Here is a 19,105-nt window from a genome sequence, read left to right as displayed (position 1 = left end):
CCTTTCTGATGGAGGCATAATACTCCATAGTGTATATGGACCACATCTTCCTTATCCATTCATCCATTGAAGGGCATCTTGGTTCTTTCCATAGTTTGGCGACTGTGGCCATTGCTGCTATAAACATTGGGGTACAGATGGCCCTTCTTTTCACGACGTCTGTATCTTTGGGGTAAATACCCAGGAGTGCAATTGCAGGGTCATAGGGAAGCTCTATTTTCAATTTCTTGAGGAATCTCCACACTGTTCTCCAAAGAGGCTGCACCAACTTGCATTCCCACCAACAGTGTAAGAGGGTTCCCATTTGTTTATTTTTTAAAGATTTTATTTTAATTTATTTGACAGAGAGGGATCACAAGTAGGCAGAGAGGCAGGCAGGGAGAGAAGGGAAAGCCGGCTCCCTGCTGATCAGAGAGCCTGATGCAGGACCCGATCCCAGGACCCTAAGATCATGACCTGAGCCGAAGGCAGAGGCTTAACCCGCTGAGCCACCCAGGTGCCCCAAATACAAATAATTTTATTTAACAGTTAAAGCAAATAGTGTTTATTTTATTAATATGACCAAATTTTTGGTAGAAATTGCATTCAAATATTGAATGTACATAGACTCCCGTAGTACATTTTCTGAACTTAATTTTTTTTCCTTCTTTTTTTTTTTAACTGAGAAAAGCTAATAGTTTGTTACGATTTTTTTATTTACCAGTCTAGGAAGTTTTCAGCCATTAGCAGTTTCATTGCAATTTTAGGTGCAACTGGGAATTCAGGAATCTCTGGAGTGGTTAGTGTAGTGAACCTTGTAGGTAAAATACATGCATACTTTTGATAGCACATGTGAAGAGATCTCTCTAAAATTGACTTCATTAGTTTTGTTCTCAGCAAAGTGACCTGGGCACCTCAACATGGCTTTTATTGTTCTCGATGTTAGTGTATGTTCTCTTTTTACAATAAATTCGTGACCATCCAAAGATAATCAATTTGACATTCATGGCATCAGGGCCTTCACAGCCACCATTAGGTTTTTATGAAATTCTTCTTTACTTCCATAGGAGTCTAATAGTTTCTTGTCATTCCTGCAGCCACCGCAGTCCTGAACTTTATTTCTTACAGCAATTTCCAGATTCATGAAATGTAGTTATGTTGGTTCATGTTTATCACTTTAGACACCAAAGTCCTTGAGTAGAAACCATTGTTTATGTATTTCCCTTTTCCTCAGAGTGCTTTACATATAATAAGTATTCAGTAAATGTTTGTTGACTAAACAGCTTTTCCTCAGTATTATTTCCCCAGTATTTCAACATGAAAAATTTCAGATTATCTAAGAAAGTTGAAAGAATTGTGTGAACACCCATTTTACCCGTCATTTAGATTACACAATTCACATTTTGCTGGGTTTGCTTTACCAAATATACCTGTAAATGTATGTATCTCTGTCCATGCTTCTACCCTTCAGTTGATCCACTTTTTATGTTTTTTTTTTTTTCTTTTTGCATTTCAGAGTAACTTATAGGTCTTTCTGAAGGGTGTAAAACTTAACCTTGATATTTCAGGATATATCTCTTGAAAACTGGAAGAGTCTATGAGAAAATAAAATTTGATGAATATTTAACTTTGTGCACAGAATTTTCAGAAGCAAATTTAAAGAGCAAATTGTATTCCAGGAATAATACTAAATGGGTTTAACGGTTAGAAAGTACAAAATAGCATTGTTTTTCAGGTAACATACTTTTGTTACAAAGTTCATTTTATCTGTAAGCTTGCACAGAAAAGTGGTTTCTTACCTTTGGGATTCCTCCTTTGCTAAACACTTAAAAATGTTTGTTGGCACTACATTAGTTGATGATGAGACTATGAAAAGTAATAAAGTCGTCCTTATTTACTGGAAGTAGTGAGGAAGATAGACATGTGAGCAAATACTTCCAGTGAGGTTTAAGTGCTGGAATAGAAATAGAATAGTGAATTGAAAACTTTGAGAGGAGAGTTGCTAAAAGCCTACACCTGTTGAGGAAAAGGTCCTAGAAGAGATAATGTATGAACTTTGAATAATTCTTGAGTCAGGAGGAAGAGGACTGATGATTTAGCAGAGGACACTCCTGAGCTGTAGTTGAAGCATTGGCTTAGAGAGACTACAGGGCTGGAGAATATGGAAGATGGGAAAAGGTGATTGAAACCACTTGAGGGAGTTAGTACCTTTAAAGGTTTTTAAGTAGGTTAGTTTATTTGAAAAGATAACTTGGAGCAGTAGTTGAGGTGGACTGAATAGAAAGAAATTAATACATTTGAATTGTCTGCATGAGATGATAAGCCAGACTAAGCCTGTGGCAGCAGTATAGGGATGGATGGAAAATGACGCATTGGAGTGCATAATAGCGGTAACATGGGTGACTGGTTGTGGATGCAGAGTGAAATAAAGGATTCAATGACTTAGAGCTTTCTAGAGCAGTTAATTGAGTCCCTAAAAGTATCTTAGCATGTATGGGTAATGTAGAAGGAGTAGGTTAAAATACATTTTTTTGATGCATTTATTTTGAAGTTTCTTAAAAACCCAAATATGTAAGGTCTGGCACCTAGAGAATCCTGAGACCTCATGGGGGTCTGATGGAAGGCATCAGATCAGCTTAAGTGCAATTTTCCAAACAGCTAAGCTTCTCTACACACATGAATACCAAAGCCTTAGTTGTTTTAAAAAAGAAAAGTGATGGTGTTATTTTTTTACATTTTATTTATTTATTAGAGACAGAGAATGAGAGAGCAGGGGGAGGAGCAGCAGAGAGGGAGGGGGGAGGCTGCACTGAGTATGGAGCCCTTCATGGGTTGAGCTCATGTGACATTCATGACCTGAGCTGAAATCAAAGAGTCGGACACTTAGCTGACTAAGCCACGCAGGCGCCCTGAAAAGTGGTGTTTTAAAGGCAAAACATAGAAGGGAAAATAGCTGGGTGGGAATCAAGAGGTTCATTTATTAAACTTATCATTAAGACTTTTATGAATACTATTTTGTTTTATCCTTAGCAATTCTGTAAGAGGACCATTTAGAGACTACTTGATTTTTGTATGTTTGGCTTTTTAAAAAATTTTTTTAAATATTATTATTTCAGAGAGAGCAAGAGCAAGCAGGGGGAGGGAGAGAGAGGGAGAGGGAAAAGCAGACTTCCCTCTGAGCAGGGAGCCCTACCCAGGGCTCAATCCCAGGACCCTGAGATCATGACCTGAGCTGAAGGCGGACACTTAACCTTGACTGAGCCACCCAGGCGCTCCTATACATTTGACTTTTAAACAGCTAGAACTCAGATATAGATAACCCAAAAGTGCTTTTGCTGTGCTGGATTTAGATTGTTGAAATGTAAGCATTGTGTGACAGGAGCTATATTTGTTCAGTTCGTCATTCTCATTCCTTAGCCTAGAACTATGCCTGATGCATTCTTTGTATTTAAGCATTTACTCATGAATTAATGTCCTTGAAATGATTTAAACACTTCAGGATTGTATGGTAGTACTACCTGACAGTGACAGTTTAATTTGGGTTATTTCATAGTTTCTGCATTTATAGCAGTGGAGCTATAATAATATATATAATTACAAAATTACATATATAATTTTTTCAAATACAATTATTTGAATATTTTATTACACTTATTTTTCACTTTTTATATATCATTTTTAAGCAGAAAACTGAAAAATGATGGTGCTAATGTAAGTGAGTAACTTAAGTCTCATAATTTTAGTACATTGTAGATAAAAAATGGAAATTATTAGGCAGATCAGAAATAGTGAATCTTTACAAGTCCAATTACCTGAACTTGTGAGAATAAAGGAGCAAATTAAATAACATGAATATAATGTGAGAAATATATCATTGAAAACATTGAGGTCTTACTATGTTTTAGTCTGTTTCGGTTAGTGTATTTGATTTTCCTCTTCATATACGAGAATGCATTGTATGCAGAGGTAGAGAACTGTCTATAAACCCATGTTACAGAAAATTTATACAAAATCCATGAGGTCTTAAGTGACGTAGCCAGGGTTATACAAGTAGTAATTGACAAAACTTGTATTTGAACCTGGGTCTGACTTCAGATTTTCTATTTTTTTTCCTTTGTTATGTATATATTATATTACATTAAAAAAGTATAGCTCAATAATTTTTTCGTATGTGTACATTCATATAACCACCACCCAGATCAAAATACGGGACTTTACTAGCATTCTAGGAATTTCTTTCTTATTTCTTTAGTCATTAACCATAGACTACTTCCAAACACTTTTCTACTTTATCACCCTAGATTTATTTTTAGGTTTAATATAAATGAATTCATGTTTATGGGTAAAAATACCTTATGGGTATTTGAAAGAGGGATTTATCAATAGTAACCAGTGCAGGGAGGACTACAGGGAGGTCACTGGACTTGGAAACAAACAAACAAAAAAAAAAAAAAAAAAAAAAAGAGAAATTTCTTTATTGCAGGATTGCTGCATATTGAATAACTAGGAGGTGAGAAAATGAAGACAAGGTATACAGACTTTTTTCCTCTTAGCCAAATTTCTTAAACGAAGTTTGGTACAGTGAGATACTGACTTAGTAGCAGGTAGGTTTTTTAGATGGAAAAAATGGTAGACTTTTAAAAAATATATTTTTTAATTAGTTTAGAACGTTTTCCGAAATGTGTGGGTCATTGTTAATTCATGTAGTTACTATGTGAGTGTATAATTTATTTGTACACATTGAATATATTGCTGTTTTAAGTTTCTCAGTATAATTTTTATTTTGTTTTTAGGAGTTACGGTACAGCACCTGTAAATCTTAACATCAAAACAGGGGGAAGAGTTTATGGAACTACAGGTAAAACTTGTATTTGTAACTGTATAAATAGGAAAATAAGGCATATTATGAAGGTCATAAATAGGTAGAATTCTTACAGTTCTGTTAAAAAGAGTGGTTTTGACCATGCATGACAGAGACGGACAAATTTTTTTTTAAGATTTTATTTATTTACTAGAAAGAGAGAGCACATGTATGAGCACACAGAGAGAAGGGAGAAGCAGAGAGAGAGGGAGAAGCAGAAGCCCCTGCTGAGCCGGGGGCTTGTTGTGAGGCTCGATCTCACGACCCTAGGATCATGACCTGAGCTGAGAGCAGATGCTTAACTGGCTGAGCCAACCAGGTACCCCTGGACACATTTTCTGTAATATTTTAGGCTGTGTGGGTCACAGGGTTCCAGTCACATGGTTGGCTTTCTTGTTTGTTTTACAACCCTTTGAAAAGGTAAAGACTAAGCTCACAGGCTGTACAAAAAAGTGATTTAAAACATGGAAATTAGCAACTTCCTGTTCGTACAGGAATTCCTTATAAGCAGCTAGCCCCTAAACTCTCAGTCCAGTTAATTTTACAGCTGCTCCATAAAGTTTGATCTCACCTTTTATTTATGTTAAAAATAACTCTAATGCGTTGTTTGGAACCTTTGCTGTATTTAGTGCTATCGGTAGTAAAAAGGTGTTAATGGTTTCCCTTTTCTGTGATATCTCTCAGCTTTTTGCTAATAACAGCTCCTTCACCATTTTGTAATTTTATAAAATAGGGACAAAAGTCAAAGGGGTGGACCTTGATGCACCTGGAAGCATTAATGGAGTTCCACTCTTGGAGGTAGATTTGGATTCCTTTGAAGATAAACCATGGCGTAAACCGGGTAAGGTTATTGTGGATTGTATCTGTTTGAAAAGATTTTTAGTACAGATAGTCATTAGAAAAGTTTTTTTTTTTTTTTAGCACCCATTTAGAATATTATTTTTAATGTAATTTTTCTTGTTTTAAGTAGATGAGGAATAAGAATGGCCTGTATAATTAAATCTTACTGGATCATACCAAAGTGGACTTGAATATTGTTTTTATTGTAATGCCGTTTCTAAAGGAAATACTTTTTTAGCCCCTATGTTCTTTTGTTTTGTTTCTTAAATTCCACATGAGTGCAGTCATATGGTGTTTGTCTTTCTCTGACTTACTTAGCATAGTACTCTGGCTTGAAGGAAATACTTTTGATCAAAAATTTTTATAGTACCATTCCTTTATGACAGTAATTGGGAAAAATTAGAAGGGGTAATAAAACTGATAGAACACTAAATTTATATTATAGTTTCTTTTATATACTGCATAAAAATAGGATTGAAATATTTGTACACTAACACTGTGCTTTATCTTTAGGTGCTGATCTTTCTGATTATTTTAATTATGGGTTTAATGAAGATACCTGGAAAGCTTACTGTGAAAAACAAAAGAGGATACGAATGGGACTTGAAGTTATACCAGTTACCTCTACTACAAATAAAATTACGGTAATTAGTAAATATTCCAGAATACCCCAGGCTTTTCTACAGTCCCAAATTTTACTCCCCAGATAAATCACTTTTTCCCTGTTAAGGTGGTTAAATGCTCTAAGATAGTTTAAAATTTTCATTCTGTTTACCATGTTTGTTTTTTGCCCTTCCTTCCCTTTCAATTTCGTATTAATGATTATCTGATGTTCTTAGTTTCAAGTCACAGACTAGCCACAGCTAGTTTTTCTTTATATGGCCTATCAATTAAAAATTATGTGGTATCTTAATGGGGAATATGTTATTTAACTTAGGCCGAAGACTGTACTATGGAAGTTACACCAGGTGCAGAGATCCAAGATGGCAGATTCAATCTTTTTAAGGTGAATTTTAGTAAATTATCCTTGGTTGCTCTCATTTTTTGTTCTTGAGTCTGCTCCCGTACCACTACTCAAAGGATCAGATTAAAGTGGAAATAGCTACCTTTTTTCCAAACCTTCAGCTTCCTGGTGACTTACAAATTTGCTGATTGTTGTTTTATCTCCACTTTTGCAAGCATGTGAATTTATAGCCTATTATACTAACAAATGCCAAGTAAAACTATTCTTGCTATATGTTGTGATTTTATTTTAAATTATAGTCTATGTTTGTTTGTAGGACATGTTCACACCAGTAGGCTAAGCTCTCATTTTAGATCGTGCTATCCTTCTACCAGAACTGGAGATTTATTTTTCTCAATTTTCTTTTAAAAAAGTGGTAAAGAAGATGGCATACTGCTTATTATCTGTATGACACTAAAATCATTGGTGCAATGTGTCTTAGAGTTTAAGATGTCTCAAAAAGCTTACGCATTTTTAGGAGTCTCTAAGAAAGACTCAACAGAAGAGGATAAAGCCGTTGATTTTTAAAATTCGTAGCTTAAAAGAATTAGGCTTTATAGGGACTTGCAGGTTGATAATCTCACTTGGAAATCAAGTCTGACTTCTGGCTTCTCCATCCCATTGATCACAGGCCCAATCCAAAGAGTAATGTCATATTTTCATACTTCTGCAATACACTGCAACCTGCAAACTTTTCTCAAAACCTGATTGTGTACTCTTTTCCTTTACCTTATTACTTCTTAGTTCTTAATTCTTGTATTGAACGACACTGGAATGAAGACTGGGAGTGGCTTTTAGATTGGGTTATGTACTCAGGGAACTTCTGCGGGCAGGCACTTTTCCTGTGACCCTTTTGGGACTGCAGCCCTGTCCACCGCAATACTGCCTTATGCAATACGTGTGCTATAGCCGCAGATGTAGCCGCTCTGCTGGACACAGTTGTGGGTAGAGAATTTAATTTTAATTTGCATCCTACTTTGGGTAAGTATTTGGTTCTTGTTCTGCTGTCAATCTTTTGAAAGTGTTTAATGATGTCTGTTTTATTTTAAATGGTCGTCAGGTGCTTTTTGGTGCTGTCTCCTTATTTAAGGAGTAAATATATTGTTACACTTGATTACAACAAATAGGTAGAAAAATTGTCTTCTTAATGATGAAATAGTTCATTTGCAGTGGTCCTTCTTATTTCTTCTAACAAATGAAAACAAGATGACCTTGTAAGCTGCCAGGTTCTGTGTATTTTGTCTTTTTGCAGTCGACTTCTGAAACTAAAGAATAAAAAACTCCCAGGGGCTGGTCTCTTACTGAAAGTGGTCACCATAAATGCATTTTTTATATGCATACTGTGTATCAAAATTATTTTGAAGTTTCTTTTGGCTATATGAGAGGAGGTTATTGTTCCATTCTCATTTATTTGGTTCTGAATGAATAAGGATTTGAATTTAATGGGTATAGTCTAATGCTTTTTCTTGCCTTGATAATGCACATTAAATATTACTCATCTGTTACAAATACTGATTTAGAAACAGGGTGTGTATTTTTTTAATATTTATTTGAGAGAGTATATATGAGTCGGGGCGGGGAGGAATAAAGGAGGAAAATCTCAAGCAGATTCCCTGCTGAGCTGGGAGCCCGACTGGGTCGGGGTGCTTAACCTCCTGACTGATGAGATCATGAGCTGAACTAAAATCATGAATTGGACGCTTAACCGACTGAGCCACCCACATGCCCCTAGGGTGTATATTTTAATAATGTGTGAGGCTCAGCCTTTTTACGGATATTGTGATCTGTAGGATATATTTTATTGATGTTGCTCAAAATCTGCAACTACTGGTTGTATGGGAGCGCTTGGCATTTTCAGGTTGCCGTTGACATTAAATTCCAGACAGGTTTCTGTTACCTTAAAATTTCCTTGTTCAAATTTCTCTAGGGCTATTATTCTTTAAAAAAGTCCGAGTTGTCTCTTACTATCTATCCTGCAACTCTGGAGAATACAAAAGTATTTTAAGAATGTAATGGGTATCCCAAATATGCAGAGGTAAATTTCTTAGGTAGTATTAGGTACCAAGATGTTTATTTTAGACAAAATGCTACAGAAATTGGAGAATTGAGTGATGAGAAATTACCCTGGGAGAAATACAAATCAAACCCACAACGAGATACCACCTTACACTGGTCAAAATGGCTAAAATGAACATGTGAGGAAACGAAAGATGTTGACAGGGATGTGGAGAAAAGGGAACCCTCGTGCACTGTTGGTGGGAATGCAAGCTGGTGCAGCCACTCTGGAAAACAGTATGGAGGTTCCTAAGAAGTTGAATATAGGGCTACCCTGTGACCCAGCAACTGCACTATTGGTTATTTATCCCAAAGATAGGAATGTAGTGATCTGAAGGGGCACCTGCACCCCAGTGTTTATGCAGCAATACCCACAATAGCCAAACTGGAAAGAGCCCAGATGTCCGTTGACAGATGTCTGGATAAAGAAGAGGTGAATATGTATACAATGGAATATTACTCAGCCATCGAAATGAAATCTTGCCATCTGCAATAGTGTGGATGGGATTAGAGGATATTGTGCTGACCAAAATAAGTCAGAGAAAGACAATTAATGATTTCATTCTTGGAATTTAAGAAACAAAACAGGATCCTAGGGGAAGGGGGAGAAAAATAAAACAAGGCAAAATCAGAGGTAGTCAAACCATAAGAGACTTAATTATAGGAAACAGGGTTGCTGGAGGGGAGTGGGTGGGGGAGGTCATGTGATGTAATGAACACTGGGCATTGTATAGGGTGATTAATCACTGACCTCTACCTCTGAAACTAATAATTATATGTTAATTGATTTTAAAATTTAAAAAAGGCAAAAAGAATTACTCTGGGATTAGAAATAACTTTGAGTGTCATATATAATTTCTATTTCTGAATTTCTTTAGAAGTCTAAACTAAACTGGGTGGCTCAGTTGGTTGAGCTGCTGCCTTTGGCTCAGGTCATGATCCCAGGGTCCTGGGATCTAGCTCCGTGTGGGGCTCCCTGCTCAGCAGGGAGCCTGCTTCTCCTCCCTGTGCCTGCTTGCCACTCCCCCTGCTCTCTCTGTGTGTTACATTAAGTAAATAAAATAAATAAGAGTCTAAAGATGGGTTATTAGAGAAGCATATGCCATTTTAATCAGAATCTTGAGTATAGAGAACAGAAGAAAAAGTATTCTGGATTAGGAAGTAGCTTGGGCAAAGAAAGAAACTCAATTGAGTAGTTAGTAGATGAGAGTATTTAAGAAATTAGCCTTATCGGGATGCTTGGGTGGCTCAGTCAGGTAAGCTTCTGCCTTCGGCTCAGGTCGTGATCCCAGTGTCCTGGAATCAAGCCCCGAATTGGGCTCCCTGCTCAGGGAGGAGCCTGTTTCTCCCTCTGCCTGCTGCTCCCCTTGCTCCCTTTGCTTGTGCTCGCACACACAGGCTCTCGGTCTCATAAATAAATAAATCTTTAAAATATCTCCATGGGTGGCTCAGTTGGTTGGACGACTGCCTTCGGCTCAGGGCGTGATCCTGGAGTCCCGGGATCGAGTCCCACATCAGGCTCCCAGCTCCATGGGGAGTCTGCTTCGCTCTCTGACCTTCTCCTCGCTCATGCTCTCTCTCACTGTCTCTCTCTCTCAAATAAATAAATAAATAATCTTAAAATATCTCCATGGGGGCTCCTGGTTGGCTCAGTGGGTTAAAACCTCTGCCTTCGGCTCAGGTCATGATCCCAGGGTCCTGGGATCAAGCCCTGCATCAGACTCTCTGCTCAGCGGGGTGCCTGCTTCCTCCTCTCTCTCTCTGCCTGCCTCTCTGCCTACTTGTGATCTGTCTGTCAAATAAATAAATAAACTCTTAAAAATAAATAAATAAAATATCTCCATGAATTTAAAAAAATAGAAATTAGCCTTAATCAGAAGAGTTCTTTTGGAAAGGAGTAGAAGAGAGGTGACTTTGCAGGGTTCAGTACTAGAAAGTTAGAAACAAGGACAAGTTGGAGGAGTTATTGCCTATTTGTGCTGAATAAGTAACATAATTCTGGATGTGGCTTTTAAGTAATATAATTCTGGCATCGGTGTAAGGTGTAAAAATCGTCTGAGATCTTATCTACCAATCCACTGTTTGAATTACAATTACTAGGGTTGGTGAGACAGATAGAAGGAAAAGGACTTCCCCAATTTTCCTTTTATGTCTGAGCACCTCTAATGTGCACGGCACTGTACCAGATTCTGTAGTAAGACCAGGATCTCTGTATTCAGGGAGCTCACGATCTGAGTGATGTATATATAGGAACTAGTCATGTTATATTTTGAGAATTGTTAGTACTGTTACTAAAGTGCAGTAGGGAGTTCAGAAGATAAAGTAGGTTATCCTAATGTGCAGAGTCTAGAAGGATTCAGACATGCTAACTGAAAGACAGTGAGTTTTCATTAGTAGAAAAGAGGTAGAAGGAGCAATATGAACAAAACCAGATAGCAGGAAAGGAGAGTTGGGGCAGATGAGAGGTACTAGAAGAGAGAAGCCTGGAAATGGTAGATGTGGGGCCATGATGGGAAAGACCTTAACCCTAAACTAGCCTATAGACGTTTGTATCGGCCATAGGAAGCCATTTGAAAGTTCTTGAGTAGAAGGCTAGGCCTGAGCAGACTTGATTTTTAGAAAACTGACAAGTGTTCTTTAGAAGGGTAGACTTTAGAATATAAGGAAGAGAAAGGGAAGTAAAACCAGATAAAGAGCTGTTGAAGCACTGTAGGGATGAAAGGAATGAGGAACCCATCTTAAGCTAGTGAATGGAAAAAGGAACAGATTTAAGAGTTGTGATTTAAGTTCTTGTCATGTCTGCTCCAAGTATACTTTTAATCAACTGAGAGACAAGCCACCTACCAGCCTCTTTAAAGTAACCATTTTTTTTTTTTTACTTTTTGTTAAGTAAATTTTCAAACATACTAACCAGTAGATAAAATAGTAAAAATGAGCCCCTGTGTGTTTACTATAATGCCTCCATGATTGTCTACATTTTGACATTCTTATAGTTTTCTATGTACTTCAATAGAAATAAGGGGTTTTTTGTTTGTTTTGTTTTTGTTTTTGTTTTTTAGTGAAATGAAAGGAGATGCAGTTTAATAGGTTTAAAAATAAAAATTACCTATTAGGATGCAAAAACAATTGTGTAATTATATAATTTGGAGGGAGGGGCAAGGAAAGAGTGACTAGGGGGAAGGGGTAACGTGTAAGAAAAAATTGACCCACAACCTTCTGTGAAAATATTTTTATGTCTATACTTGCACACAAATGCATAGATGATTTTGTTTTCCCCTGTGGATGAGTACAAGCTTTGTCACTATGTTTTGAAATTTCACAACCGTGTGTCTTGGTCTATTATTTATTGTACCAAGCATTCATTTGTACTCTCTTAATCTGGGAGCACATATCCTCCCATTTCTGGGGTATTTTCCTCTATAATGTTTTTACTTTTTCTCTGCTTTTTAATGTCTTTTGGACCTCCAATTCACATATTGGATCTCTTATGCTAGTCCTTCAATTTTCTTTTCTGTCATATTTTCTTCCTGTTTGCCTTCTTTTGTCTGGGAGATTCCTTCGGCCTTAAAACTCTTCTATTCATTTTTTCATTTCTGTGGTTATACTGTGAATATCAAGGAAGGTTTTTCTTTGGTATTTAACAGTAGCATCCTATTGTTCATGCATGCAGTATTGGAGTATTTTTTTTTCTCATCAGTCTCTCAGAAGATATTTTTATTAATGATAGATTGTTCATTTCATTTCAATTTTATTTTCTTGCATAGTATGTTTGTTGTTTTGGCTTCTGACTGACTCTCCTTGAATGTTTGTTGATCCTTGGCCATAGGGGAATGGGCCTCTAAAAAGGTGATTGGAAACTGAATATAAATGAAATTTGATACGGTTTTTACTGTAGAGCTGAGCTTTTAACAGTCCCACGTGTCCGTGTCCTTGGGTTACTTTGTTTTTTCTTTTTGTGGCGATTTGATTTTTCAGGGAATAGATTCCAGTGGCCTGCTTAGAGAGTTTATACTTGGGTGATTCAAGTGTTCTGGGAACTAGAGTTGTCAATTCCTGAACCTTTTGGGGTCCTGCCATGAAAATAATAGTATCTTTGTTTTCTTGTTGCTGACTTGCGATTCAGGTTCTTTGGTTTGCTCAATCAGTTACTGTTTTTTAAAATGCTTTCAGAGTCCCAAATTTTAATGCTTTGTCGGTCTTTTTGTTTTTGTGGGTTGAAACAAAATTATAATTTATGTGGTTTGCTACTTTTCCTTTTCTTACCTTAACATTATGTGGCAAATGTTTTCCTAGCTTATTAAAGTTTTTTGATAAATAACATTTTAAGTAGTTGCCTAATGTATTATTTGAGTGTACCACACTTAAATTTCTTTTTAGGCATTATTTTGTTTGTAAGGTTAACCTTTTATAAATAATGCTATGAAGGGCAGCTAAAGGAAATTTCACAAACTACGTTTTGGTACCACTGGTAGCATAAGTTGGGTAAATATTTAATTTCTCAAGGTTACAAACTTCATTCAGCTTTTGTTTGGTTATGTAAGACCTGACATGATTTTGCTTTTAGGAAATCTGTCATGGTGGGGCACCTTGGTGGCTCAGTCCATTAAGTGTCTGCCTTTGGCTCAGGATATGATGTTGGGGTCCTAGGACTGAGCCCCACATCAGGCTCACTGTTCATCAGAGAGCCTGCTTCTCCCTCTCCCTCTACCTGCTGCTCCTCCTGCTTGTGCTCGTGCTCTCTCTGACAAATAAAATGCTTAAAAAAAAAAAATCGGTTGTGGTACCTTATAGTTACTTTTCAAAATTCTAGATTATGTTAAAAAAAAAAAGTCTTATTCTGGTTAAACAGGTTTTGAGTCTGTAATTCTGAGTGTTAACATCTGAAGACAAGTGGATGCAAGTTGATTAGGAGAGTTGCTGAAATGGCGAGATTTTCATAATTAGATTTTACAAAAAAATTAAGGAGAAAAGAAATTATACATTTAAAATTGTGCTGTTTTCCTGATGCATTTTCTTGCTTTCCCCCCTATTAAAAATAATTTTTCATTTGTGCTCTCTTCTCTCTCTCTTTCCCCCCTTATGCTTCTCTTCTTCAGCTCTTCTCCCTTTCCCCTTCCCAGTTTTTAAGCTGAGTCCCAAATTCAATCCAATAAAAAAAAAAAAATATATATATATATATATATGGCAATTATTGCATGCCTGGCACTGTTTTTAGGTACTTGGGATACAGATTTGAATAAAACCTAAATTCAGTGTAAATACTTGTAGGCCATGGTAAGTTTTTTATCAGAAAAAAGGTTTTATTCTGTTTGCATTAGGAAGCCATTGGGGAATTTTGAGCAGGGGAGAGACATGAGTTGATTTATACTTTTACTAAGATTGCTTGGCTATATACAGAGGATGGGTTTTCCAGAGGTAACACGAAAGCCGAAAATTTAGAACAGTTGAGAAGTGGTAGTAGATATAACCTGGGTTTTCAGTGTGGATATAAAGTTGATGTAGGATAGTCATCTGTTGGATAATTGTTGGGATTTCTTTTTTTTTTTTTCCTTAAGCAGTTCATTAGATGATGGTGCTCTTTACTTATGGGGAAGACTTGGATAGGATCAGTTTGAGGGATCATCTGTGGAAAATCAGTAGCTTTGTTTAGGCCACGGTAAGTTTGAGTTGCTTATTAGGTATGTAAGACATCGGATATAAATTACTGAAGCTCAGCACAGTTGAGATCGTGCTGTCAACTCTCAATATTCCAGACATTTGCAGGAAGAATATTGCATTTCTTTTTCTATGTTCTCGTAGCATCTTTTATCCCACAGTTACTTTTCTTCTTAGCATTTATTGTATTGCTCTGATAGTTGGTGTGTCTTGTCCCATGGTCTGAGATTTTGTTGTATTTCTGTCTCTAGTCTCAGCTTCTATTAATATTTAATGTTCAATGAGTGAACCATGTTTATTTTCCCTGTCATCACGTTCTGTCAATTTACCCTTCAAGTGTTTATCAGATCTATTTCTTACCCTCTATCCTCATTTTCTTAGTGCTAATCCTCTGTTTTCCCTCACTGGGATCTGGGCCTTTTAAGTGAATTTTTTTAAGGAGTAGTGCTCTAAAATGTCAATGTTGAGCCTTAATTATATGAAGACTCCATTAGGGATTGGGTTCAGCAGTACTAATGAGAGATCTGACTTTAATGGCTCAAATATATTATTTTTCTCTCACAGTGATTATGTGAGAAGTAGATGGTTTCTAGAATTCAGTCAGTGATTTGAATGTAACAGAGTCAAGGTGTCTGAGATTTTCTTGGCCTTTGCCTCATGATGAAAGAGAATGTTCCTGAATTTAGATTGAACAGTAGAATATAAGTAGGACGTAAAATATGGTGTGATATTATTCAAGTGTTGGGCAACTTAGCTTAAATTTAATAAATTAATGATGATTTAAAATCAGAAGGTGAGTATAAAAGCAAAGGGCACAAAGAATAATTTCACCAGTGTAAAGGAGTATGACTGGACCATTCTGAAAAGCTCTGCTAGGAGCAGAAAGGCTGGCTAAATCTGGGAGAAAATATGGAGTAAGTAGATAACTGTTTGAAGGTAAACATAAAGAGGGGAAAGAGGTTATTAAGGAGAACGATTACTACCTTCAAGCTTCTAGATGTACTTACTGACAGGACGGTGGTACTGTTCATAATGAGGGGGAAATAAATGGTATGGAAGCACAGGAATAGATTATTGATACTCATGTTGGAGCAAATCACGGTCTGAATAGAAAATGGTCTGAATGGCTAAAATGGCTATTGGTAGTTTTTTCTGAATGGTAGTAAACATAAAAGGGGAAAATTCTTCAAGGCCTTTCTTGAACTCCGAAACATGGAGTCATAACCAAGTATCTTGGACTTAGCTATGATGATTTAAGGGAATTTATGAAAGAACTAAAGAGTTATAGCTTATTGGACTTTTAAGTGACATTATTAGTATGAACTTTCTTAATAGTTGGGAACATTTTGATCCCCTAGTCCATCTTTGGTGCCTTTCGCCTAGTGTTGTTCTAAAATAGGGTAATTTTATTTAATATTCAGCAACAAAACTTTCTTCATGTTTAAATTCAAATCAGATGTTACAAATTTATTTTAACATGTTTAGTATAGTATGTTTGAGTGTTCTATTAAATAAGCTAATAACCCTTTTTTTTAAGGTACAGCAGGGAAGAACTGGAAATTCAGAGAAGGAAGCAGCACTTCCATCTACCAAAGCTGAGTTTACTTCTCCTCCTTCTTTGTTCAAGACTGGACTCCCACCAAGCAGGTTAGTTAGACAATTATAACTCCCATTACTGAAGGCATTGTTACCTTCATCTTGTATTAGTGCTATAAAAGTGCTTAATGTTCTGCAAAAACCTGGAACATTCCATGTTGTTTTAATACAAAATGAATTCTCTGTGAAAAACTCTTCTGGGTGCCTTCCCATTAAATAAAAAAATCTAGGTAAGCAATAAATGAAGCATGGTATATAGTTACATGTATATCAAAAAGATAATCTTACATTTAGGAGAGATGGTGATGACAACAATCTTACTGTTTTCTGTGCTTATTATTATTCTTACATTAAGAATTATTGGGCTTTCTAAGTCTAGATCTATTGAATTTAATATATTTTACTAACTTTAATAAAAGATTATATAGATTTGAGCCTGGGCAATCTTTCAGATTAAAACCATTTTCTTTTCTTTCTTTGGTTTTGATAATACCTAACTTTGAGTTCCACAAGGTACCAATTTTAAGAGGCAGATGTGCTGGCAAATGGTTAGCCTGTTACTAGGAAAATGGTAAAGGGTAAGCTAAAAGTAGGGAAGTTGGATGTTAGCAGATTAATTTTGAGTTAGATAAAGATGACTTTATCAATTATTCCTCTGGGCCAGAAACAAGTCAGTAACCCAACTGTTACTAGTTCTCAGCCAGATCATTTACCTTTTGTGGTATTTGCTTAAGTTTATTTTATAGTTTTCTGGTTTTCTTATTCTGCAATTTTGAATTGCTGTAAAAGATAATATTTCATAATATACAAATGCAGGAAGAGACAGTATAGGAACGTAGGTTTAGCCCTAAGATGAAGATTCTTGAAACTTTCAGCCAGAATTAAATGTCACAAAGTCATCTTGGATTTTGGCTGTCTCTTCCCATCCTAACAATTACTAGTCATGGTCATGTCCATATATTATTTAAACTAAATGAAACCTCATCAAATGTTTGGCTAAGAAGATATGATAGTGGAGGAATACTGATCCTTTTAATATGTAGTCTTTTGTTTTTTTTTGTATAAAGAGGTCACTTTCATTCATTCAGTTTATCATGTTCTGCAGTATAGAATGATGTGAAGAGCTTCGACTCTGGAACTAGACTTCTGGGGTTGCAGTTCTGGCTATGTTACGTACTAGCTGTGTGTCCTTGAGCACATCCCCTAATCATATTCTTTCATTTCCTGATCTGTAAAATGTAGTAATAATCATCCATCCCTCACAGGGTAGTTGTGTATGTTAAATGATTTAATTTATGTGAAATATTTTATAACAGTAGTACGTACATAGATAATACTCTATAGATGTTTGCTAATTAAACTATTTAAAAATCAGTAGCAGCTTTTCTTTAATTTTGCCTGCCCCCTCCTTTTTTTTTGTTTTTTTGTTTTTTGTTTTTTTAAAAAAAAAACCTTGAGCCAGGTTATGTAGGGCATTGTACCACTATAAGGAATTTGGCTTTTCTTGTAAGTGAAATAAAAGGGGTGTCACTGTCAGTCTATGTAGAGGAATGAAATAATCTACCGTAGGTTTTTAAGTCTTGATTGCTTTATTAAAATCAGACTACAGAGAGGTGAGGGGCAGAAACTGGGAGACCAGGTAGGAGGTTGTAACAGTTACCTTGGGCAAGAGACCACTTGGACCAAAGTGCTTCTGGTGCAGATGGTGAGGATCTTTTACATCTGAGAGAGAAGAGACTGCAGGAGGAGGGCTTTTCAGGGGGGAAAAGACCAAGAATTCGGTTTAGGACATAGTGAAATTGAGATGTCTGTCAGACCTGTAAGTGGAAAATTTGCATAGGAAGGGGATATATGGATCTGGAGTTAGGCAGAAAGGTATGGGCTGGGGATAGAAATTTGGGACTGATCAGTGTTTAAGTAGTGGAAGTGAATTCGATTATTAAGGAGATAAGTAGTGATAGAGAAGTGGCAAGAGGGACAGAGCCTTCGGGTGCTTCCTTCAAGGTCAGAAAAATAAGGATGAAGAGAAGGAGTAGATCCATAGAAAAGAATGACTACTGACATAGGAAGAACACCCAGTGTATGTCTTTAAAAAGATGTATTTCGAAGTAGAGGAACAGTTAACTATCAGATAATACTGATAGGTAAGAAGAAGAGATCTGGGAATGACTTTTAGATTTATTTATTTATTTTTAAGATTTTTTAAAGTAATTTCTGTACCCAGCATAGGGCTTGAACTCATAACCCTAAGATCAATAGTCATATGCTCTGCTGACTGAACCATCCAGGTGCCCTGACTTGGATTTTAAAATGTAAAGGTTGCTGGTGATCCTGACCAGGATCATTTTTAGTGGGATAAGGTGAAGTTTGAAAAAAAGACTTTGGAATGAATTCAAGAGAGAATGGAAGGAAAGGAATTAGAATAAGAACATATGGACAACTTTTTTGAGGACTTTTTTTCTTTTGAGGGAGCAAAGAAATAGTATCTGAAGGGAAATGTGGGATCAGGGGATGTTTTTTCTAAAATGTTAGAAATTACAGAATGTTTATAGATTTAGGAGAATGAATTACTACAGGGTGTATTGATAATTCAAGAAGGAAGAAAGAACAGTTGTGAGAACAATGTCTTTAAGAAAGTCAGAGGGACAGGATGTAATATGCAAGGCTGTGGGGTTAGTCTTAAGAAGGAGATGAATGGTTCACTCATAGTAACAGGAGAGAAGACGGGACATGGTGAAGGGTGATGGGTAAGAGAATACTGATGGAAGCAACTGAAAGGTCTCTTCTCTTGGCTTCAGTTTTTCCCAGCACAAAGGATACAGACTTATTGGTGAACATGAGGACGTGTGGAAGTGGGTGTTGAATATTTGAGGAGAGAAGAGAAATTCTGAAATAGTCATTTAGAGGTGTGTGAGTGAACCAGGGGAAAGGAGTAGGATTGCTAGGCACCACGTGGAAGGAAATGTACCACCAAGAGAAGTCTTTTTTTTTTTTTTCCCAAAATGGGAAATATTAACAGCATTTTTTTATATTGATGGAAATGAATTAGTAGAGTGAAAAATTGACACAGAGAGGGAGACAGTATATTACCACCTTTTCTGGAGGTTAATGGCTAT

General features: G+C 36.4%; 1 protein-coding gene across 17 annotated transcripts in view; it reads left to right on the top strand.

Annotated features, from left to right (window-relative positions):
• Window positions 1-19,105, top strand: part of FIP1L1 (factor interacting with PAPOLA and CPSF1) — a 79,705-nt gene that overhangs the window by 10,518 nt on the left and 50,082 nt on the right. For 9 of the 17 annotated variants that reach the window (XM_044268143.1, XM_044268141.1, XM_044268135.1 and 6 more), the window contains 5 exons: window positions 4,773-4,837; window positions 5,574-5,681; window positions 6,194-6,324; window positions 6,618-6,686; window positions 15,931-16,040. In XM_044268143.1, the coding sequence (XP_044124078.1) occupies window positions 4,773-4,837; window positions 5,574-5,681; window positions 6,194-6,324; window positions 6,618-6,686; window positions 15,931-16,040 (483 nt within the window). The remainder of the gene's footprint in view (window positions 1-4,772; window positions 4,838-5,573; window positions 5,682-6,193; window positions 6,325-6,617; window positions 6,687-15,930; window positions 16,041-19,105) is intronic. The other 8 variants (XM_044268147.1, XM_044268146.1, XM_044268140.1 and 5 more) reach the window with 1 other exon arrangement.

This window comes from Neovison vison, chromosome 11 (assembly GCF_020171115.1).
Source record: "Neovison vison isolate M4711 chromosome 11, ASM_NN_V1, whole genome shotgun sequence".
Lineage (NCBI taxonomy): Eukaryota > Metazoa > Chordata > Mammalia > Carnivora > Mustelidae > Neogale > Neogale vison.
Note: the sequence above shows the minus strand (reverse complement) of the source record. Positions and strands in the feature narration are given on the sequence as shown.